Source organism: Chionomys nivalis, chromosome 9 (assembly GCF_950005125.1).
Source record: "Chionomys nivalis chromosome 9, mChiNiv1.1, whole genome shotgun sequence".
Classification (NCBI taxonomy): Eukaryota; Metazoa; Chordata; class Mammalia; order Rodentia; family Cricetidae; genus Chionomys; species Chionomys nivalis.
In genome coordinates, this window is record NC_080094.1 from 26,022,921 (window position 1) to 26,046,437 (window position 23,517).

General features: G+C 51.6%; 1 protein-coding gene across 1 annotated transcript in view; it reads right to left on the reverse strand.

Annotated features, from left to right (window-relative positions):
• Angpt4 (angiopoietin 4) overlaps positions 1-19,103 on the reverse strand; it is a 33,464-nt gene extending 14,361 nt beyond the window's left edge. The window contains exons 1-3 of the mRNA XM_057781893.1: positions 18,792-19,103; positions 2,726-2,884; positions 1,070-1,182 (exon numbers count right to left, since the gene is read on the reverse strand). Of these exons, the coding sequence (XP_057637876.1) occupies positions 1,070-1,182; positions 2,726-2,884; positions 18,792-19,103 (584 nt within the window). The remainder of the gene's footprint in view (positions 1-1,069; positions 1,183-2,725; positions 2,885-18,791) is intronic.
• Positions 19,104-23,517: the final 4,414 nt, after the last annotated feature.

Genomic DNA, 23,517 nt, shown 5'->3' on the forward strand with positions numbered 1-23,517 from the left:
AGGAACAACATGCGCATCACTCAACTGCAGAACCACGCTCTGGGCTTTGGGCGTTGGGTTTCCCTGCCTTGTCTCTACCCCAGCGCTGTTTTTGTCTGTGTAAATTCAGGTGTCCCCAGTGCACATTAGTCCAGAGCACCAGACTGACCGTGAAGACAGATGCTGGGGACTGCTTTCTCCAGGACAGGGGCGTGGATGGTCAGGTCAGGTTGTGTACTGACAGTTATGGCAGCCAGTTGAAGTTCACAATGTGGACTGAAAGGTGTGAAAATTCTATCTTAATAAAGTAATGAAAATCTAAAATAGGCCAGATAGTAGTGGCGCAGGCCTTTAATCCCAGCACTCGGGAGGCAGAGGCAGGTGGATCTCTGTGAGTTTGAGGCCAGCCTGGTCTAGAAAAGCTAGTTCCAGGACAGCTAGAACGGTTACACAGAGAAACGCTGTCTCGAAACCAACAACAGCAATAAAAAAAAAAAAAATTAAAACAGGAAGAGAGAGATGGGTGTGGTGGCACAAGCCTATCATGCCAGTACCAGAGGCTGAGGCAGGAGCATAGTAAGTTTGAAGACAGCTGGGCTACATGGTGAGAACCCACCTCAAGCAAAACAAACTGACAACCAACCAACCAACAAACAAATAAACAAAACCAACAACAACATAAACTCCAAACAAGGGAAGTGTGTGGGGGCTGGGGGAGGAGACTGAGGGTTGAAACAGGTGGAGAGCTTGTTGGCATGTGCAAGGAACTGGGATCTATCGCCAGCACCACGACAAGAAGGAGAGTGGGAAGGGAAAGAATCAAAGGAAAATGACTGTCTCTGTCAATACCAAATCTGGGAGCCAGGCCCGCTGCCGCCTGGGCTTAGCCCCGCCCTAGCATCACCAGGGCTTGTTTGGATGCCAAACTTAGTTCTGATCCTTACTTAGCCCAACCTCACCCCAGCTTTGTCCCTCGTCCTGGCTCCATCCCACAGTGGTCCTTCACCCAAGTGCAAATCAAGGCCCCGGCCCCATCCCGATGTTGGGGAGCTCTAGATTCTCGCCTAGCTCCAGCCCCACCCTTGCTCACCTGTTGTGACTTTGTAGCCGCTGCAGCTCTTGGCTCTGCATCATCACCTGTCTTTCCAGCTTGTTGTTGGATAGTGAGTTCTCCAGCGTTGTGTGTGATGTCTGGTTTGGGACCTGTCTCAACAAGCAGGAGGATTGTGGGAGTATTGATATATAGGCCGAAGGGCCTGCTGCCACTCTTGAAACTTGCTAACCCACTGCAACCTAAGCTATGAGTTTCTATAGCTACTAGCTAACTACTATTCACAGGCTCTCCCTCATTTATCCAGTTTCTGATTTGCCCTTCCTCATTACTGCTATTGCACGCCAGTGCCAATCTTCTAGCCGTCTGGGCTCCAGAGGCATATCCTTGACCCCACATGAAATCGGTCTATCAGCCCCATCTTCCAAATGGCCCCTCACCACTTCCTTTTCACCTAAGGCCATATCGCATCTTGGCTTCTCCTAGTTAGCTTCAGCTGTCAACTTGACTGCCCAGAGTTCTCGAGGGAGTCCCAGTTAGGAGAGTGCTTCTCTCAGATTGGCCTGAGGGTATGTCTGTGGGGCATTTTCTGGATTGTTGATTGACTTAGAAGGGCCCAGCCCTCTAGGGATGATACTACTCCTGTGCAGGTGGTCCTGAGCCGAATAAGAAAGCAAACTGGGCACCGCTGTGGACAGCAAGCCATTGTGCAACCTTCATCCATGGTTCCTGCCTCTGTTCCTGCTTGAATTCCTGCCCTCATTTCCCTTGATGATGGACTACTAACTGGAAGCAAACGTTAAATAAACTCTTTCTCCCTATGTTGCTTTTAGTCATGGTGTTTATCACAGCAACAGAAAGCCAGCTAGCTCGCTGCCTGCTGCCTCTCATCCAGTGTCCTGCGCTGGCTTCACTGGGCTCCTTGCTCTTGCCTTTCCCCCTTCATCCCTTTCCTACAAAGCAGTCTGAGGCAGCCTTTCATGCTGTGGCCCCTCTGCTCAGAACCCTTCCATGGAAAGCTCATCCTCACTGGGCCCCTGACTCAGTTTCCCTCTATTGCTTCCTTGTTCTGTCTCTCAGGCCATTGCCCTCCTCCATATTCCTGGAGCAGCCCAGCCTCTACCTCTGAGCTTTTATGCATGCTGTTCTCCCTGTCTGGTATATTCTTCCTAGCATCTTGGTCCATATCTTATTAGCACTACATCCCAGTGTCCTTCTGACCTTGCTGTCTGGATTCATAGCCTCCCATGCTACCCATGCCCCCAGCACACCCCTCTTTCTCTCTGTGCCATGCTGGCGTCCTGACACAGCCACTGAGTAACACACAGGGGCAGTGTATCCCGCTTGCCTTTTTGGTACGGTCCAGGGCAACAGAAGTTTGACTGTTTTGCTTACAGCTCTAGCCTGGATCCGGGGTCTCAAGTGGTATCTACCACACACGAGGGCTTTAGCAAGCAGTTGCTCCTTCCTCCCCACTCCCTTGCTCCCTCCTTTGCTCCCCAGTGCCCAGTCCAGTCTTGTCACTGAGCTTTCACAGAGAAGTCGGACCCAGGACTGCAGTCTAGAGCAAGATGACTGGCTCTGTGGATGTGTCATCAGAGAGAGGAGGCCAGGGGATCTCAGGCCCAGGGAAGGCCCCTGACCTCACTGGGACAGTGGCAGAGAAAGGAAGCCCTCTGGTGGTTCTCCTGTTACCTGGGCTTCCACAGCAGTCAACTTGTGGGTCTGAGCCATGGTCTGGTTCACGACTTCGGCACCCAGTGCTGCTAGCATGGTGCTTGTCTGGTTCGGGACTGTGTGCTGTTTGGCCTGCACCAGGTTTGACCTCAAACTCTTCAGGATGGACTTCTCCAGCTGTAGGGAGACAGAGGGCTGCAGTGACAGGGCAGGGGCTGGGAGGAGCCTCCTGTCGCTCCCTCCCACAAAGCTCCATGGCAGAGTATGGATCAGCAGCTAGGGTAGACCCCTGGCTGAGACTGTGCCCTGTCAGGCCAGTGTTTCCCTTCCCTAGGTTTCCCCCACTGGCCTCTGTCTTTATTCTTGTTGCAAACCATCTGTCCCCCACTGGGCAGCCAGAAGGGTCCTGTTGAAACTAGGTGAGCCACCCCTCCTTTGCTCTACGTTACCCCAGGGTTCCCATCTTACAGGAAAAGCTAAAAAATCTGGATTTGCTGTTTCCTCCAGAGCCAGTCCACTCCCTCCTCCATCCTTCCCTTCATCTCTCGTTCTACTCCAGAGGCTGTGCTCCACACATCCCTCCTAGACAGCCATGCGCCCACCTTAGGCCTTTTCACATGCTACGTCCCCTGTACTCTCTCCAGAACCTCTCCACACACACGGTCACTCCCTCATGTCATCTCACTGACGTCACACTTACCAGTCGTTAGTTTCATGACAAGCATTTCTTTTGATCTCTCTCACCCTCCAGAGTGTCAGTTACAGGAAGCCAGGGATACAGTCTTGCTCAATATTTCATCTCCTACATCTAACACACCACCAGGTGTACAGTGGCTACTCAATAACTGTGTTCGAGGAAATGATAGGAAAAGGGGTTCAGCAAGGATCAGAGTGTAGCCCTTATGTCTTGCCTTTCCCCAGCTTCCTAGGGGAGAACTGGCCTATGGCAGAGGAGGGATGGGGTGGGCTCACATCTTTTCTTTGTACAGGTTTCCGTGTCCATCTGCCAAACCGAACTTTCTTTTAGCCCTGCTGTCTGCCAAACGACTGAACTCATAGCATCCAAGGAAGGGCCCTGGACGCCTTGAGCTGGCTTGCTTTCTTTGGCAGGGCTGTTATTCTTCCTGAGAGGCCATGGCGCTGGTGTGGTGGGAAGCCAAGATCAAGCTGGAGAGGTGAACAGCGAGTCCCCAGGCTGAGCCTCTGCTTCACTGCTCCAGAAAGGGGCCCTTGGAAGGCCAGGGCTCTCAAGGAGGGATGGGGATCTTGAATGGGGGTCTGGCTCCCTTGGGTTGATTCTTTCTTCATTCTCCGACTCCTCTGCCCACCCATCTCTTCCTGCCATGAGCACTTCCGGTGTATGCTCCACTGCCAAGACCCAGCGGGCATAGGGAGAGCACTGGGAATGCCTAGAGAGTGGTCCATGGATCAGCCTCACCTGGAGCTGGTTAAAACGTGGGTTTCCAGACCTCGTCCAATACTACCGAAGGTGGAGCAGCTGTGTGTTCTTTATAAAACTGAGACCTTGAAGTGGAGCAGCCTGGACCATTGCCAGGCCTCTGCCCTCATCTTCCTTCTTCCTCTGCATCATCACTTTTTTTTTTTTTTAAAGATTTATTTATTTATTGTGTATACAACATTCTGCCTCCATGTATGCCCACACGCCAGAAGAGGGCACCAGATCTTATTACAGATGGTTGTGAGCCACCATGTGGTTGCTGGGAATTGAACTCAGGACCTCTGGAAGAGCACCCAGTGCTCTTAACCTCTGAGCCATCTCTCCAGCCCCCCCCCCAACCCTTTCTTGCAGCACATGGAGGATATATGCTCACAGATCCATCTAATAACTAGGACCCTCCCCCTCCAGTTGCCTCCCAGTTTCTCTATCCCCGGAATCTTGGTCTTTACCTTCGTCTTGTTTGAGACAGGGTCTCTTGTCCACCCCTGCAGATTAACTGGCCTGAGAGCTACTGGGGGATTTCTCCAGTCTCAGTCTCCCATCCTGCAGGAGGGCTGGAATTGCAGACATGTGCTACTAGCACCTTGCTTTCCTTGGGTTCTGGGGATCCAAACTCAGGCTTGTGTGGCGAGGGCTCTATCCATTGGGTTCATCACTAGTCCTGCCAAGATCCTTTAATTCACCTTGTTGTGATCTCCTTGACCCCTTGTCTCATATTGTAACTATCACCAGCATAGCTGCAGGACACACACACAATCAAACACACTCTCCTCTTACAACCTGGGCACTGCTGAATCCTCTTTCTTATGGTTCAGTCTTGGTCTCTTTGCCTTTTTATCCCTTCTTTCCCTAGGCCAGGGGTCCTCAATAGGGGACCAGACTGTCTGTGAAGAGATTTCAGGAGTCCCTGGCATTGAGTGAGTGCAAGGTGACACTGGACATGGATTTGTGATTGCAATTTGACATTTTCATCAACTTTAGCCCAGGCCACAAAGAAGAGCTGGCCCAGCGTGTCTTGTGGCTCCATGACAACGAGAAATTCTGAATGCTTGCATCCTTAGCCTGATATCTACAGAACCCACCCTCTCCCCACTCAGTATGACTATGGAATTATAGGAGTTACCAGCTCATCACTGGATGAGGCAACAACTTCACTGTCAATTTGGTCTTTAATATTTAGACTATAGCTACAGTATTAGTAGATGCTCTTCTAAGGGCCTTGATTTTAGTTTTTCTTTTGTGTGTGTGTTTGTGTGGTTTTTTGAGAGAGGGTCTAGCCCAGAACTTAGGAGACTGGTCTTGAGTTCACAACAACCCTCCTGTTTTAGCCTCCTGAGTGCTGGGGTCATGGACATGTACCACCATCCCTAATTGACTGTATATGTTTCTAAGAAAATGCATAGGCTCTCTCTGGGGCCAGACATTGAAGGACTCAGCGCTCCAAAGCCCTGGGATATTGCACGTGTGCTTTGGCCACTCCTGAGACTTTCATAGTTCATGACTTACCAATTCCTATGAGAAATTCTTCCTGGGAACCTCTCCATAGCTACACAGGTTTCAGACAAGCATCTCTAAAACTGGATATGGGAATTCCAGCACTTGGAGGTAGGCAAAGGGCTGTGTAATGTAAGGGTATCTGCAGCTACCTAGTGAATTCAAAGCCAGCCTGGGCTACTTTGAGACCCTGTCTCAAAAACAAATGAGTAGAGAGAGAAATAAGGAAATGAGCACCAGACAACTAGCTTTTCCCATACCCAGCAGAGGCCCGAGTCCTCCCTCTTTCCCCGTCCCTGGATCTCAGTCCTCCCCCATTTGTTCGTCTCAGCGAATGGCCCCACCCAATCCTGAAGGCCCCAACCCAGACTTTAATCTTGACTTCTTTTCTTTTATCCCACAATCCTGCTATTAAGTCTATCTGCTGAGCTCCCAGGAAGAACTTACAGTCTGTTCGCCTCCTCCCTCAGTTCCCCAGGGACACTACTGGGTGGCTGGCTGGGCCCACCAGTGGCTAGGGTGCACGGGGCAGTGCCAGGTCTGCCTGATGACTCTGCTCAACATGAACCTTCTAGAACTTGGGTCAGATGCAGACTCCAGGGCCCTGAGCTTCTACTTAGACAGTCAGCAGCAAGCTCATTTCTGAGTAGAGAACTTTCCAGAGAGCTCTCTACACGTCAAGGCTGATGTGGATTCTACACACTGTAGGTTTCAAGTTAGAACCCACATATAGGAAAGCCCAGGTTCCATGAGGCCTCCCTCAGTCTATAGAGCCAGGCTGAGGACTCACGGTGACTTAGGGCCCTCTTGAGTGATCAGGGCTCTCTAAAAACAGACTCACTGATTTTCCCCACTGGGCCTGTGACTGTAAGTAGTTGGGCGGGGCTTAAGCCATCCACAGCTGGATCCTGTTATCCAGTGGGCTAGCCCACCCACTGGCCTCGGCCCTCGGCAGATAATCCCAGCCAGATGGCCTGGTTCAGTCAGGTTGGGGTTCTGGGTACTAAAACCAGCCTAGACAGGCAGCCAGGGCTGGCCCAGGCCGAGGCACCAGTCAATGGATGTGGAAAGAAACCCTCTTGAGAACCTGACCCAGGCAGGGTTCTGCTGTTATCCGGGTATCACTCCACTAGGATCAGACCATCAGAATCTTTCCTAGCCCCTTGGAGCAGCCAGTTCTCAGACCTGAGCCACAGCATTCCCTATCCCCAGTGTGCACCATTCCTTCACCTTCAAGCCCCCACTCTGCTGCCTTCCTGTTTGTGCGCCCTGGAAGCGTTCTGCATGCTCCTGGACCTCACTTTCCAAACATGTTCTATGAAGGCAGTAATTACAATCCTCTCTTTGGAAGAAGGCATGTGGAAGGAGCAGAGGAGAGGAAGGAAAAGGAGATGTCTCAGCAGGCAGAGACTCAGGAAGAAAGGAAGGGTCCTCCATGCAGACCCCAGTATGTAGTTTTGGAGACTGAGCAGGTCCAAGAGAGCCTGCTTTATTGCTGTTATCTATACAGATGGATCTTAATTGGCAAAGAGCTGAATAGCTGAGCCCCAGTCACCCTGTGGGCTCCACTCCAAGAGAAGGAACAAACGAGTCCTTAGTGTACCCAGCCACAGTGACAGGCTTCCAAAGCGAAAAACACAGACTCAGTTTCTGCAGATGTGGGACCCCACCAGTGGGGCATTTGAGCAAGTCATAATCTCCATTCACGAGGCCTTGAGTGTGCATGTGTGTCTTCAAAGGGACACGAGAACTTTTAGGGTTGCTGGCAATACCCTATACCATGAGATGGCAGTACATGGATTTTGCTATATGTGGATTATGCCTCAATAAAAAAGAAACCCAACACAAGGTTCTAGAGAATGTCCCAGAAATATGCATTATAATTTGAACTGTTTTCTTATACCAACATGGGATCTTGAGTTTCGAGCACATACCCACTCAGGAGTATTTGTTGAACCCTTGCTACATAACCAGCCCTGCCCTTAGTACAGGGAGTCAGGGATGAACAAAATCAACAAGTATTCTGTTTCCAGGGCCCCTACTAGGCAAACAAGTCAACCTGCAGTAGTGATATACACCATGAACAAAACCAGGCAGGACAAACACTCAAGGCAAGCTGGCCAGGGTCATTTGGGCTAAGAGGAAGAGATCCCAACAGCCAGAGGAAAGCCAGGATGGAGGTGGAGGGAAGGCAAGGATGAAGGCCCCAAAGCAGATGGAGGTATGTGTGGGATTTAAAGGTCGAGGCTGGTGAGAGCAATATACTCCATGTGTCTTTCTGGGGTGCATGAGGCTCAGGGTTCAGAAAAGCCACTGTTATAGAAAGGGGGTCAAGCCTTGGATCAGCGGTGGCCACCACTTGGCCTCAGACAAGTGTCCCCATCTACCTGAGACTGTCCACTGAAACAGGGATAATCACAGCTTCTACCCCCAGGGTTTCTAGGAGCGCTGTTGAGATGACTAGGTAAACAGCTTGGTGTGGTTGTGTAACCAGCAGATGACAACCCTTAGTACACGTATGCTACAGTTACCTCCTGGCAATGCTGGCTGACACCACAGCTGAGCCTCTTCCTTGTTCCATTGTTTCTCTTCAGATGTGCGCGAGTGAGCATCGCCACGGCCAGACCAGAGTGCCATCCACAGTGCGGACTCATTCCTGCCACAGTGGAGATCCACTCCTGTGTGACATGACCCTACTCTTGTGGAAGGAAGATGCGGGTGATGTGTGCTGTGTGTGCACAGATGGAGGACAAGGACAGTAAGCTGTTAGCCAGCGTGACCAACCTCTGGGAGGAGTGACAGTGGGGGACAGCCATCTTCTGTTTGTATTACACATCTCAAATATGTTTGTATTTCAAAAGCGCAATGAAAGGCCAGAAAGATGGCTCAGTGTGTAAAGGAGCAGCCAAGCCTGATGACCTGACTGTGATCTCGGGAGCCCTCATGGCAGAAGAGAACCACCTCTTGCAAGTTACATTCTGACCTCCACACATATGTATATGTGTTCGTGTTTACATGCATGTGCGTACACACTGAAATAAATAAACATCAAAATTATATTGTGGATGAATACAAGTATAATTAATGTATTTAGCAGCTAGCATATATGCCAGGCATTCTTCTGTTCCTTTGAGAAGTCTCACTATGCAGCCCAGGCTGGCCTCAAACATGTGATCCTCCTGCCTCTGCCTCCTCAGTGCTGAGATCGTAGGAGTGTCCCACCTTGCCTGACACTACCAGGTGTTCATTTTTTTTTCCTCAAAGATTTATTTCTAAGTGTGTGTGTGTGTTTGTGTAAGTGTGTGTAAGTGTGTGTGTATGTGTGTAAACGAGTGCTGGTGCCCACAGAGGCCCGAGGAGTTGGATTTCCAGGTAACTGCGAGCTGCCTGATGTAGGTGCTGGGAATTGAATTCCGAGCCTCTTGGAGAGCAGTTATGCACCTTTGTCCGCTGAGCCATCTCTTCAGCTCCTCCACCAGTTAGTTTTCCCTTGTGTCCTTGGATTCCCAAAGGATCTCTTAGTAGAATTCAGGGAATCTGCACACTAAAAAAATGATATTTTCCCTCCAAATAATCTCTTGCTAAAGTGAACTTTTCTTATATGGATGGGATTAGGCCAGGAGCGACCAGAGGAAATGACAGATATACTCATGTGTCACATACCTGTGGGTATTTACAGTGGAGGTGTGTCCCCAGCTCCCAGTGACAGAAGGGACATGAGTCCCTTGCTAGATCACTGTGTGCCTGTGATATTGTGCACAGAATGGAGCAGCTCTGAGACCAGATCCACGCAGTCCAAGGATGAATAGAGAAGCAGGATTGGCTGTATCAGACACAGATCTGTTTCTAGGAACTCACAAGGCAATTTGTTTCCTTTGTTTTGAAACATTTAATGTTGTGTGTGTATGCACCTGGGTGTGGAGGCCATGGGTCAACTCAGATGTTTCTCCTCAGGTAATTTTCTTTTCCTCCCTCTCTCTCTCTCTCTCTCTCTCTCTCTCTCTCTCTCTCTCTCTCTCTCTCTCTCTCTCTCTGTGTTTCAGTTTCAATTCACATGTCTCTAATTTTAACTCTTTAATATGTTCCTTTTTAAAAGTCAGGTTCTCATGTAGCTCAGGTTGGTCTTGAACACCCAGTTCCTCCTGTCTCTACCTCCCAAGTGCTAGGATTACAGATGGGCTCCACATTTGGCTACAATTTTAACTTCTTCTGAAGGCAGATATAAAAACACACGGTTTAAAATTCCAGGGAGCCAAGAGGAGTAGTGTGAACAGCAAGTCCTCCATCGCTGTCCAGCTGCAATTCCTCTTGAGAGAGGTCCCAGTGGCCATCTGCATAGCTGAGTCTATTTACACCCCCTGCTCTGAACTCACTCAGTACTTGCTTCCAAGGGGAATGGCCGAGTTACAGGAATGCTCCACCAGGCCATGCTCTGCAAGGGCCCCTGGGCCAGAACCACTGAGTGCTACAGAAGGAAGGGAGCATTTCTCTCTGGAATCTGGTAGAAGCTTTCGCCTCCTACCTCCCCCGAGAGCCGGCAGTTCCAGCACAATGAATATTGACTGTGCAGGCTGCCAACACACAGACAGTATTCTCTAGATATCAAGATGTTTTCAAAGAAGAACGTCAAAATAGCGATGAGTCACGCTTAAGGTCTAAGCACAGAAGACCTCCCTCCTTTCCACACTGTAACCTGCAATTTGTGAGGAATCTACAAGAAATGCCATTTACAGTCAAAGGAATGTCTTAGGCCCCTTTCACCCGTATGACCCATGGTTTTATCTTATGAGATTGTTTCCCATTCTAAGAGCCTCTAGAACTACCCTATAACCCCACTTTTTTATAAAGAAGGTAAAAAGAGAAAAATTTTCTTAGCAATCTTTTGAGATGTAACCCTAGAGTCATTAAAATCAAAACCGAAAACATGGTTTCTGCTGAGACGCTTGAACGAGACCTTAAGGATCCACACTTGAGGGTGCCGTCTCCTTTTCTAAAGTGTGTCTTTCTGCTAGTCCCATGCTTGAAGTTTCTTATTAAAATAAAATCCAACTGTAGCTTCATTCTGAATTCTTTCCTGCAACAAAGTCAAGAATCCAAGCTTCCCCTGAGTAGGTCTGTGAGAAGGAGTCTCTTGCCTTCCCTCACACTGCTTGTGATATCACCTGTAGTGACATCACCTGGGCTGTGATCTAGAGAGCTGCTTTCCTCACACTGTGATATCACCTGTAGTGACATCACCTGGGCTGTGATCTAGAGAGCTGCTTTCCTCACACTGTGATATCACCTGTAGTGACATCACCTGGGCTGTGATCTAGAGAGCTGCTTTCCTCACACTGTGATATCACCTGTAGTGACATCACCTGGGCTGTGATCTAGAGAGCTGCTTTCCTCACACTGTGATATCACCTGTAGTGACATCACCTGGGCTGTGATCTAGAGAGCTGCTTTCCTCACACTGTTTGTGATATCACCTGTAGTGACATCACCTGGGCTGTGATCTAGAGAGCTGCTTTCCTCACACTGTGATATCACCTGTAGTGACATCACCTGGGCTGTGATCTAGAGAGCTGCTTTCCTCACACTGTTTGTGATATCACCTGTAGTGACATCACCTGGGCTGTGATCTAGAGAGCTGCTTTCCTCACACTGTGATATCACCTGTAGTGACATCACCTGGGCTGTGATCTAGAGAGCTGCTTTCCTCACACTGTTTGTGATATCACCTGTAGTGACATCACCTGGGCTGTGATCTAGAGAGCTGCTTTCCTCACACTGTGATATCACCTGTAGTGACATCACCTGGGCTGTGATCTAGAGAGCTGCTTCCAGCCCTCTTCCTACCCGCTCAGCTACAGTGCATGGCTCTTCCCTAACCGGGTCCCCAGCATCCCAGAGGGGAGTGTGATGGTCCCCCCAAATGAGTAAGCCGAAGCTGGGAGAGCCCAACATTGCCCCTGAAGCTGGTAAACAGAATTGCTTCTGCAGGCCCGGCCTGAGTCGTTAGCAGTCTGAGGCAGACTCTGAAGACGGCACGGGAGAAGAGAGCAGGGCCAGGTACAGGGTCACGGAGGAGGTTGATGTGACCGTATGTGGCAGAGGATGTACAGCTCACAGGCAGGGTTTGGGTCCAGCTGTTTGCATTTCCTGCTTGGAGGAGACAAGAAGAGGCTGTGCATCCTAGCACAAAATACAAAATGGCTTTTTATGCTGGGAGGAGGGGGCAGAGGCAGGAGCATGATGGCCTTGGTGAGGCTTTGTCTTTGTAGCGGGATGCTTCCTCTCCCTGTCTTTTTATATACACGAACCATTTCAGCAAACACTTAAAGCGCCCAAAGGAATGTAAGGAAACCAAGCTGGAGCTGATGAACAGGCCCAGAAAGGCTTTCTGCGTCTCCAATCAAGCTGAAAAAAATGGACGAGAATGCTGGCAAGGAGCAGACTATGCCAGGCTGATGGGCAGTGCTGGCCCCTCTCTCCTGTCCTCTCCCTCTGAGATCAAATCACACCACTGTAGAGCTTCCTGAGGGAGGTGCCCACAGTTGCTCAGAAATGATCTTCCTTCATTCACCCCTGCACGGTGGACCTGCTGTGCTATGGACCAATGGAGGCTGGGCTAGGGCGAGGAGTAGGGATCCACAAGGCTCTGCTGGCCCCACTGCCTGAAGGAAGTGGGTCCCCAGGTATCCCTTTATCTTGAGACCCCACCAGATAGTTTTCGGGTCTCATTTTACTTTGTCTTTACTGGAGGAATTTATTATAATCCCCACTTTGCAGATGAGGAAACTGAGGCTCAGGGAGTTTTAAAAAAAGGCTCTGTGTAAGTGGAGAGACCTGAGTTGACCTGGGTACCGACTCCAGTGCCAATCCCCTGCCTTCTCCAGCTCCACAATGGTGTTTCCTGGGAGACAAGCCCTGCCGGTCCATCAGCCTTCTTGATACCCACACTTTAGTGCCATCTCTCCTTCTGAAAACAGAACAAGTTGCTGCAAAGACAGTTGGCAGGCATGCAGCTGAGATCCCCAAGTCATCCTGTGGCCTGGCCAAGGATGGAGCGGTACAGCCGGGATCCCAGGCAGAGGATCTGCACCCCCTGGATTTTAAGCCTCCACAGCTATGGGAAACTGGCCTTGGTACTTAGAGCATGGCTCTCCTCTGATCTACATTCCCTGACCCTGCGATCATGGATGGGTCACCCCATCTCCCGGTGCCTGTTTCCTCATCACTGTCTCATCTCCTGGGGTCACCATGAGAATGAAATGCTAAAATCTACACAAAGTACACAGCACAAATGTGTGCTACACAGAAAGTGCCCAGTGAATGTCAACCTTAATTTCTCCTGTCCTTGACCTTGGTTATGCTGGGAGTCAGGGTGTACGCTTTCACTTCCTAAAGAAGCCAGCCATACAGATGATTTCCCCCAGAGGCCCTCCGCTGGTCAATGCACCCTCAGGACATGCTCCTCACCACAGCTGTTCCAGGTCCTGGGGAGCCCTTGAGGTCAGCACAGCTGTATTCCAGGGCCCCTCGGAGGCTGAAGTAACCGAATGTTGCTGAGTTTGAGGTGACCGAATGTCGCGGAGGAAGTACAGCTCATGGAGCCGTCTGGGGCTTGCACTTCCTGTTGTCAGGAAAACAGGGAGGATGTGCCTCCTAGCCCGAGCTCTCTAGGCACTGGAGGAGACAGAGCTAGATACTCGTGGCCCTGGCCCACAGGCTGACTGGCCAAGCCACATGAACAAATAAACCTGTCCCTCTGGGGGCAGGATGAGCCTTAGGCAGCCGCTGTTGCTGCCTCCGGTTGAGTATCAGCCAACTGCTCGTCCTGGGCCAGGACTCCCGGAGCAGCTCTTGAACCTTTCTTGGAAAAGTCATCCTGTTCCTCTCAGAAGCAGAGGCTGCCACTCCACCCCATCCCCCGCATCGACTGCCCAGAAAGCCAGTGGAGAGGTTAGGAAACCAACCCCAAGCTATTTCATTCGGCAACCAAGATTTATTTCTTGTGGCAACTGAGATTTATCTCTTGTTTGCATAACCGAAGACTGAAAATGCCAAGAATTTACAGGCAGCCTGGGGAGGCCAGGGCTTCTGGGAGCCCCTGTCAGCCTGGGAGGGTCTTGGGTGGGGCCAGGACCCCACACTAGGTTCCTGCCAAATGCCCTCCTGACCCTTGGCCTGCAGGCCAGGCCACCGGGCTGAGGGGCCCAGATAATCTGTTTGCTGCCAGGAGGCTGCACACCAGTGGAGCCGACTTCTCTCCCTGTGGCTGCCGACAGAGGGGGCAGAGGGACTCAAGCCAAGCAGCTTGGCTGAGGGTGGGCACCTTGGGGTCCTGGGTCCAACTCTCCAGATTGGACATCCAGAGAGGTAGAGACAGGAGAGGTGGCTTAGGAACTTTGGTGGAGAGCCTGAAGGAGACAGGAAGCGACAGGGAGAGGGAGAGAGAAGCGCAAGGTGACGGAGGAAAAAAAGGAGGGATGGAGGGAAAGAGGCAGAGAGACATAGAGAAAGAGAGACAGATAGAAGACATACAGAGACAGACCAGACAGACAGAGACAGAGATAGAAGAAAAGCTAGGAACAGGGAGGCAGAGAGATCGTGGGGCAGGCCTCAGAACCCTATGGCAGTGCTCACACAGAGCAGACGAGGAAGCACCGGACCTGAGTTCCATGGGTGATGTCTGCTCTTCCCCGGTGGCCTTAGAGACTCGGGAAGACATGCTGTTCTCTGACAGTGGATACTGGCTAGGGCCCAGCCCTGGCGTCTGGAGTGGGTGTTCCTCATTCATAGACAAAGAGATGAGGGGACAGAGAGAAGCCAAGGAAGGCACTCTATGGCTGGAAGACCCGAGACTGGTAAACACCGTGAGAAGTAACAGAGAACCCCAGTAAGGAAAGGCGGGGCTATGGGGTATCAACTGTGGTCAGGCATTCTCCTTCTAGGTCTCAGGCGAGGAGATCTTTCCTGCTCTGCGTTATATCCGCTGTCCAAGCAACGGTCCTGGTCATCCTGGTAGGTCTGTGGCTAACCATTGTGCCACACTACTCAGCAGGTCTGTGGCTAACCATTGCGCCACACTACTCAGCAGGAATTCCTTTCATTCACTGTCCATGCCCGCCCCTCATCCCTCCTGGCCACAGCAGTTCATCCAGGTAGAGAGGCACGGAGCTGAACTGAGCATCGTCCAGCCCACGATAGGCATTGTGGGTCATGAGCCACTGAACAGAAGCTTTCTGGGAGGAGAGAGGGGTGGGGTGAGTAGGGTAAAGAAAGGCAAAGGAGGGGTGCAGGGAGGAGGAGTGTGAGAAGGAAGGTGAGGCTGGGGCTCACACGACTGTGGGTGGTGGAACCCCAGCAGCCACACAGTGGGGAGGTGGTGGCTACAGGCTCCCTCTAGCATTGCCCTCCAGCGTCCAGCTTCCACAGTCAGGAGAAGACATATGCAGTTGGACGTTCATTTGCCGACCCCTCCTGCCTCAGGTTCCTCATAGGTAAACTGCAGGAACAGACAGGGAACTAGAGATATGCAGGTCGGTGCTGGCTGCTTAAACCTGCACCAGGGAGGGGCTCCCTTGCAGCTCAAGAGAAGGAACTTGTGGTGGAGCGCTTGGGTAGGCTTAGCAGCGCTATGTGAAGATATGATCAGGGAATGTTTCCAAACTCTTAAAAAAAAAACCCAAAAAGGAAACTTGGAGGTTTGATGGCCCCGAAGCAATGCCAGGAAGGGACAGGAGCTTAAAGAGAGTCCCAGCTGCAGCCACAAAAGGCACAACTTCCCTGCCTTGGATGAGAAGCATGTTCAAGGGGTATGAATGTGTATGGGACAATGGTGTGTGTGTGTGTGTGTGTGTGTGATTATTCAAAGGAGGAGGAGTACACATCTCAACTGGGGGCAATGAAAGGCTCAAGCCTTTCATTCAGGGTTCACGTCTGTTTGCAGAGGACCCTAGAGCAAATACCCTGGACTCACCGAGGAGCCACTGAGAAGAGAATGCCCTGGGCATTGTCTGGCTAAATCTTCCTAGAAGAGGGCAGTGCTATTCCTTTTTGAGGCCTGGGGAGGCAAGGCCTCTTCTCTCAGTCATGAAGGGAAGGAGCAACTGAAGCTCCAGGGTCAAAGTTCTCCCCTCTGGGCTCTGCTGCCACCCAAGGAGGTAACATTCAAGCCAAGAAACTTCTAGGCAGGTGGAGGTCCACGGGTCTGATGTGTAGTAGGCTTTACAGGGGTTGGGCGACCAGGTGTGAATGCTAAGGGCTGCGAAAGCGTGTGCTCAACCCAAGAGGCCCCTTACCCAGAAGATGGCAAGACTACCCACCAGAGACTGGCCCAGGTTGGGAACCTGTTGAGAATCCAGCATGGGTGGCTGACATTCCTTGCCTGAAGGCATGCTCACTGCCCTTTGTTCCATGTGAGTAAGAGGGACCGTGACTGAGTTCAGAGTTGGGGTGACTCAGGTGTGGACTGTGCTGAGAGCCTACAAACCCATCAACCCACTGCCGCTGCACCAACTGCATGGTGCCGGTGTCGTTCCTGCCACTGGGACACAGCAGAAAGGGTGCCTGAGAGTCTCATGGTGTTCTCAGTGCCCCCCTGACCTACTGTGAGATAAGGAAATGAGCTTGTTCATCCACAACTAATGAGGGATTCCTGGCCCACCAATGTGAGGTCAGGCTGGAGGACTCTCCCATCATTCCTCAGTCCCACAGGACTCCCTGGATTATGAATTTAGGTGGGTGACACCCAGGTAGGATCCTGTACCTGGGTCAAGTGACTGGTCTCAGTGATCATCAAATCAAAATCTTCTACTGACTCTGCTGTTTCCCAGACACTAGTACTAGGGGGTTCAAGGACGAAAGATTGGGACCTGGGGTAGGGAGCTAGCAGGAAGTAAAGGCAGTGTCTAAAGGAGCAATGGAAAGTCCTGTGTAAGCGAGCACAGAGAAGCCAACAGCTGGTACAGGTGGAGCTAGGAGAGACAGACTGGGTGTAGGAAGAGTGCTTCTGGGCAGACCTGGGAGAGAGGATGCTGCTGGCCGCCAGCACTGTCCTGAAGTCTAGGAAGTTGAGCTGAGTTGTGGGCATAGGATTTGGGACCTGGGAAGTGACTTGAGGAGGAAGAGGAGGCAGAGTATGGGTTATAGCTGCTGCTGTTCCCAATACCTCCAACTTCCTGAGCATGGGGGATGCTTGGGGGATGATTAAACGCGGAGGAGCAGACCAACAAAGAGAGGAAAGTCCCTAGGGACGTGGGGGTGGAGATGAAGAGGGTGAGGGACCCTATTCCCTCTGAGCCTGAGGAAGGTCTAGGGACAGGGAGGCATGGGACAATCCCCATAGCTTCTATGGTTTATTAGAACAGGGGACACATCTGGTGCGAGGTGGATGGGGAGGGGAAGGGGAAGGTTAGAGAGGAAGGCTTGACTCAGACATCTCATAGACCTTGGGGACAGCTGCCCACAGAACCATGCTCCGTGCAGCATGGAGCAGCCAGTGTGGGAAGTCGAGAAAGCCTTCCATGGGGACAGGGACACAGGATGGGGGTGGGCTAGAGATGCTGAGGGGCAGGAGGCAAGGAGCAGCATCTGGGATGCAGCAGGGACCGGAGGCTGCATGTGTGGTGGGGGTGGGCATGTAAAAGCATGTGGGGACAGGGCTTCAGTACATGTAGCATAGCCTGCTCATTACAGGGGGATCATCCAGGTGCATTATACTGATATAGGCTCGTGTGTGTGAATCCCAAAAGTGCATCTTCTACGCGAGAGCAAACCTTTCCTACCGAGTGTATGATTTAAGAAGTCCAGGGTCTAGCAAGACGGCTCAGCAGATAAAGATACTCGCTAATATGCCTGATGACCCAACTTTGAACTCTGGGACCCAGGTGGTGGAAGGAGAGACGTGACTCCCACAAGTATCCCTTGACCTTTACATATGTGACATGTACATACCAACATGCATGTACACACAGATAAGTTAATACATGTAATAACAATGTAAAAAAAAAAAACCAACAGTCTGGAAACCACAGGGGTGAGAGAGGCGTTCTGGATGCCATTGTCCCGTTTGGCTCATTGTCTACCAGGCACGTCCACTGTCTGCCTTGTTTTAAACCTCCATGGATTGGTTCAGTCCACTCCCCCCACCCCCAGTGGCTCTAGATCTCCTTCTCTTTCTTAGTGAGTGACCGCATCCAGGTCCCACAGGACAGGATCCTGCCCACACGCTCATAGACCAGTTTGTCTTCGACTCTATACCCAGTGCTTACCTAGATTGACACTGCTCGCACCATCTCCTGGAAGTGCAAGAGGACCTGTCAGGTACCCTTCTTCCTGGCCCCAACTGCAGCGATGTACTCACCTTTTGGTTCTTGGTTCCAGTTTATCAAGGAGTCTCAGCATGAATCAGAACCAGATAGCCATTCTATAGACTCCAGACCGTCATGTACGGAGCTTGCAGTATCCATGGAGACCTCACACCTGACCTCCCAGAGGCCACTCTACGCAGTATGACTTTTACTTAAACCAAATCTACTAGTCTCAGCCTGCTCACAACACTGTGGTAGCCAAGTCACTTAGACACCAAAGTTCCAGAGGGCCTTTGCGGCCCGATCATCCCTCCATGAATGCCCCTTCCCCACCCCAACTTAAGTGCTCTTCTTGCCTCACCTCTGCTAGGATGCCTTCCAGGTACCCATTTGCTCTCTTCACTTCCTCAGAGATTCTCCAAGGATCTGACTGAGAAAGCCAACCTGTGCCTTCTTCCTGTCTCTGCTTGTGTGAGGACCCACACAAGCAGACAACGTTTTCGCGCCCTTTCCTCAGCCCATTAGATAAGAATGTACTGTCCTGTTCCTGTGGGGATGCCCATACTTAGAATGGTCCTGACTCATATTCAGCAAATTCCTCTTAGATGAATGAATGAACATCTGACTTCCCGGCCACATGGAGATCAGCCTTGCATATGAGGCCTGATAGCCATCCTCATCCCACGTCCTCTCTGAACCCCACATCCCAGTGGCTCTATGCAACATAAAGCCCCAGCCCCTCTGGCTTGGGATGAACATCTCTTGATGTTCCACCTGATAATAGGGCAGTCTCCTAGCCGCCCACTAGCCCGCCACACAACCCCAGCTGTACCTTCAGCAGCCACTGCGTATTATTCGCTAGTATCTTCTCCAGCTGGCTCACACGCTGGGCCCGCTGGGCTCGCAAGTCTGCTGGGGGCAGCCTGGAGGCAGTCAAGTCCCCCTGGAGGCTGTTGGTCTCAGGTGCCACAGGCACCAGCTGGCAGAGATCAGGCTCAGGCAACACAAAGGTGTAACTGCACTGGCCGTGCTGGACCCGGTAAATATTGCGGTGCCCACCGGCTGCTGACCCTCTTTGCCAGGCTGTGGTCATGGTGGTCAGCAGGAGGAGGCCACCTAGCAGCATGGTTGGTTGGCAGAGCATCTCAGAACAAATGGTGATGAGAAGATCTTGTCAGAGGTACCAGGGTGGGCACCCACCCACAGCCAGCACTTGCCCAGATGTGCTGTGCAGCTGGGCAGCTGGGGCCTGTGAAGACAGACTGTGGCTGCAGATTCCGACTGCTATAAGTCCTGAGGGCCAGCTCTTCTGGGCTATTTATACTCAGGGCAGTCACAGCTGCTGGCTTCCCCTGTGAGGCCTCGCCTCCTGCTCCCCCCCAACCCCCCAGGCACCTCTGTCCTCTCTCTGTCCCTTTCTGCTTCTGAGGCTTTGATTGTGCAGTGGGGCCTGTCCTCCCTGGCCAGACTCAAGGCTGCCCATACACACACACACACACACACACACACACACACACACACAGGCATGCACATGCACACACTGGACCACAGCTCTTGCAAGGCTCCCTCCCCAGTGGGAAGCATCTGAATCTTCTTCCTCTCCTCTCCCCAGTTTTTTCTTCCCTCCACCCCCACCCTTGTCCCCCAAACACTGGTTCTCAAGTTTCGGCCCCTCCACCACCTTCCCCCTCTGATTCCAAGTTAGGCTTGGAACACAAGCAGTGACCTCCAGAGCAGCCTGGGGAAGGAGGAGCAAGGCGAGGCTGGGGAAGCAGCCTGGAGACAGAAAGCCTTCCAAGCCTGGAGGAGAGTCCTGTGGGTGCCCAGCACGATTGGCTCCTGGCCTCCCTTCTCCCTTGGGGCCTGGGGCAGGGGCATTCTGCCCTGTGGTGGTTCTGGCTTCGTGGTGGTGCCAGGAATCAGAAGTCTCCTGGGTAGGTTGTCCCAGGACTTCCTGTTCTGGGTGGTAAGTCTTGGACTGGGGAGTATCCTGGCCAGTACCCCTAGAATCAGAGGTGGCTGTCCCTAAATCTCACACTCCTGCTGCAAAACAGAGCAAAGCCCAGCTCTTGTTTGAGGAATGCTTTAAGTCCTGGCTCACTGAGGAATTTTCAGTTTACAGTTCAAAATCTAGCCCTACCGTTTACCAGCTGTGTGACTGTCACCAAGTCGCTTAAACTCTGTGCCTTGGCTTCTTCTTGAGCAAGAAAAATGCCAGTACCCACTTTACAGAGCATGAAAGCCATCGAGTCAGGCCATACCGTGCAGGGACACACTAGGGAGGCGTGGTGTCACCACATGCTTGTGTTTCTCCCTCCTACGGATATTGCAGTCAAAGTCTGAGAATGCAGAGCTTTGTCTCTGGGGCCATGGCCACTGGGGACTGATAGCTGTGCTTATGGGCTGTCCTTGGGTCCTGCCCCTCAGGGTGCAGCTAGTCCACCTTCATGGTAGTGTTTCTTCTCTTTTGTATTGTGAACTCCTGGTAAATGAATGAATGGATGAATGAATGGATGGGTGGATGGATGAATGGATGAACGAACAAAAGCTCATTGGGACCTGGACCCTGGGCCAGGTGTGAGGCTCTGGTAGGAAAAAGAGCTGTAGATGAAGACAACATTCAGCTTTCAAGATGCCTGCTTAGCGGGCCACCTCTGCCTTGCTCACCTTGACTGCAGATGGGGCCGTGGAGGAGGAAACCTATGAATTCAGACTAGGAGCACAGCTTCATACGTGTGCCGGATACACAGGAATGTAGACTAAAGGGCAGCCGTCATCATGACTCTTGATTGACAGGCTTCTTGACCCCAATGAGGCCTGCAGGATTCCTCTCCATTTTACCACAGAGAAAACAAAGCCTGGCCCAGGGCAATTGAGTTACTTGTTCAAAGACACATAGTCTGAAAGGCCTTGTGCTAGATGGGGGTAGGGAGGGAGAGGAGGTCAGGCTCGGCAGCCATTGCCTTTCCCTCTACCCCTGCCCCTCGCCAGTCCCACTGTTCTCTGCCTCTTAGCCCTGGCAGCGGGCAAGACCCTCCGCCACCCCAGCCTGTCTGCAGTCAACTTGGGAAATAGTGCTCACATCTCCTGTGGGTTGTGATGTGGACTCCAGACGACAGTGAAAAACCTCCTGCACAGGAGACGCCTTTGGTGATGGAGAGAACAAATGAATGAGGGAATGAAAGGAACACAGCTTCACTCCCTGCGCAGGGTTTGCCAAATAGACCCAGGGCTATGCTAACAGCTCTCTCTCAGCAGAAAGAGGAGACGGTCATACTTCACAGAAGAGCATCGGTAAGACCAGACGAAGAGCTGGGTCTCCGGTGGCTGTGCTGGGGTGGCCACCTGTCGGCCCCACTACCTGTGACACATCCCTTTTTCTCTGAGGGCCTTTGCACATGTGTACATGGAACATTCTCTGTCCAGAGCGCTGCCACCCACCTACTCTGCCTCTCCATTCATCACAGCACCTACAAGGGGCCCGAGTGCTTGGTGGCTTTTACCACAGTGACTGGTTTCATCTGTCAGGTCAGGAGTGTGGGTGTTCCCTGAGGCCTTCTGCTCCAATCCTCCCCACAGCATCATGATGGTTGGTCGGGTTTTATCTGAAGGTTTCCTCTCTCACCTGTCAGCAGCTGATCTTCCGGGTCTCTTCAGAGTCGTCACCAGCATAGTGGCTTCAGGTATGCAGGTTTCTCACGAGGCCACTGAGGGATACAGAGGCACACAGATCCAGAGAGCCAGGTGAAAGGCCGAACTACTTCTCACCATTGGGCTTCATTCCAAGATGATTCCAAGTGTTTCCACCAAGCTGGGCATAACACCGTACGATGTCTTAAAGTTCTCAATGGATGCACAAAGAGCTTGGCTTGTGTTCCATGTGGGAGCCTGGGCTGTGTAGCTGGGCTTGATCAGGAGCCATGATCTCCCTCTGTGTCTCTGCATGGCCCCACATCCAGCCAGCTTTGCTTTGCCCTGTTCTAGTTCTGCGTGTCCTGAGCCCACTGACCGGTCTGACCTGTATGCAATTCTAAATGGCCTGTGCATCTCTGTCTGTGGCCATGGCCAAGTTAAGTCACCTCACTGACTCTTTTTCTTGTCTTATGGGGCTAATAGCCACCATTGCCTGATAATGTCAGTGCACAGTGCATGCTAAATGACCAGCTGTTACTCCTCCCTGTGTTATGGAGATGGACTGTCCCCAGGGTTTGTAGGTAGGCACCTCTTCAAGTCTATGTATCAACTGGAAAGGCCTTGGGAAGGAGGCTAAGGGAGGGGAGGGCAGGGCAGGGCCCCATGGACAGGATTAACACCCTTGGAAGAGGTCCAGAAGGGCGTGGTAAGCTTAGGGTTTGGTTCTTGGTGGTGGTGGTGGTGGGGGTTGCTGAGGAGAGAGGTGTATTGATTTTGAGTGGCAGGTGGGGTGGCTGAAAAGCAGAACGTTGTTCTCAGATGGCTTTCCGGCTAGCCTCTTGCTTTGAGTTTCCTGAAAGAATTCCAGAACTGCAGCTCAATGATTTCTGCTCCTTCTCAGCCCGTGTGGACCAGAAAACTGATGTCACTGTCACAGAGGGAGGCCGTCTCTTGCTGGGAAGGCATGCCAGTCTGTTTCCAGTGTGGCAACCAAGTGCTCTCTCCTGCGCACTCATGGGCCCACCCTCTGTCCTCAAGTCCAGACTGGTGGCTCACAGACCCCTGTGGGACGGTCTGACACCTGATGGGGTCCTCTGTGTGTGCTCTGCCACCTGAGGCCTGAGGCTCACATTTCTGTGTGAAGTTGTACGGAAGTCACCCCATGTGCATCCCGCAGTGCCACTTCCCTGCTTTGTCCATCCCTCTTATTACTGCTCCAATGGCCCCGGCCACAGTGTCCCTACCAAAGCATTCCCCTGCCTCATAAAGGCTTGTGCTTGGACCCAGGCTCAGCACCCTCTGGCTGTGGCCATTCTTTCTGCCTTAGTGCCTGGTGCCTGTCCAAGGTCAGCTTCACAGAAGCACGAATAAGAGTTTATTGAACAAATAACTCCCACCGTTGGGTAGGAGCTGGCTCAGTACAGTCCCAAAGAGGAATTTGAGTGTCAGCTTTCTCCTTCAGGACTGGGGTGGCAGGAAGTTCCCATTTGGGCCATTCTAAGTGTCTGGCTCCCAAGTGTAGAAGACTAACTGACTTCTAGGTGAATTTTCATGTTGCCAGCATAGGGGCAGAGCTTGGAGAACACACTTTTGATATTTAGCACTTCGACTTTTGTTCAAATAGTTTGTCAAAGAGAGAGTTTGGTGAGCAATACAGCTGAGAAATCAGGGTCTAGCATTAGAGATGGTTGGGTCTCAGAGCTTAGACAGTAGTGGGGATTTTTTTTTCCTCTTCTTCTCCAGGATGATTTTGTCTTTTGGCTTCATCCTCTGACAATTCCCACCACTGACACTACTGTCTTCTTCTTTTTTTTTCCATTATTACTATATAGTTATTTTTTTTTATTGAAAAAAAAATTTTCTGCCTCCTCCCCGCCTCCCATTTCCCTCCCCCTCCTCCCGCCCCTCTCCCCCTCCCCCCACCC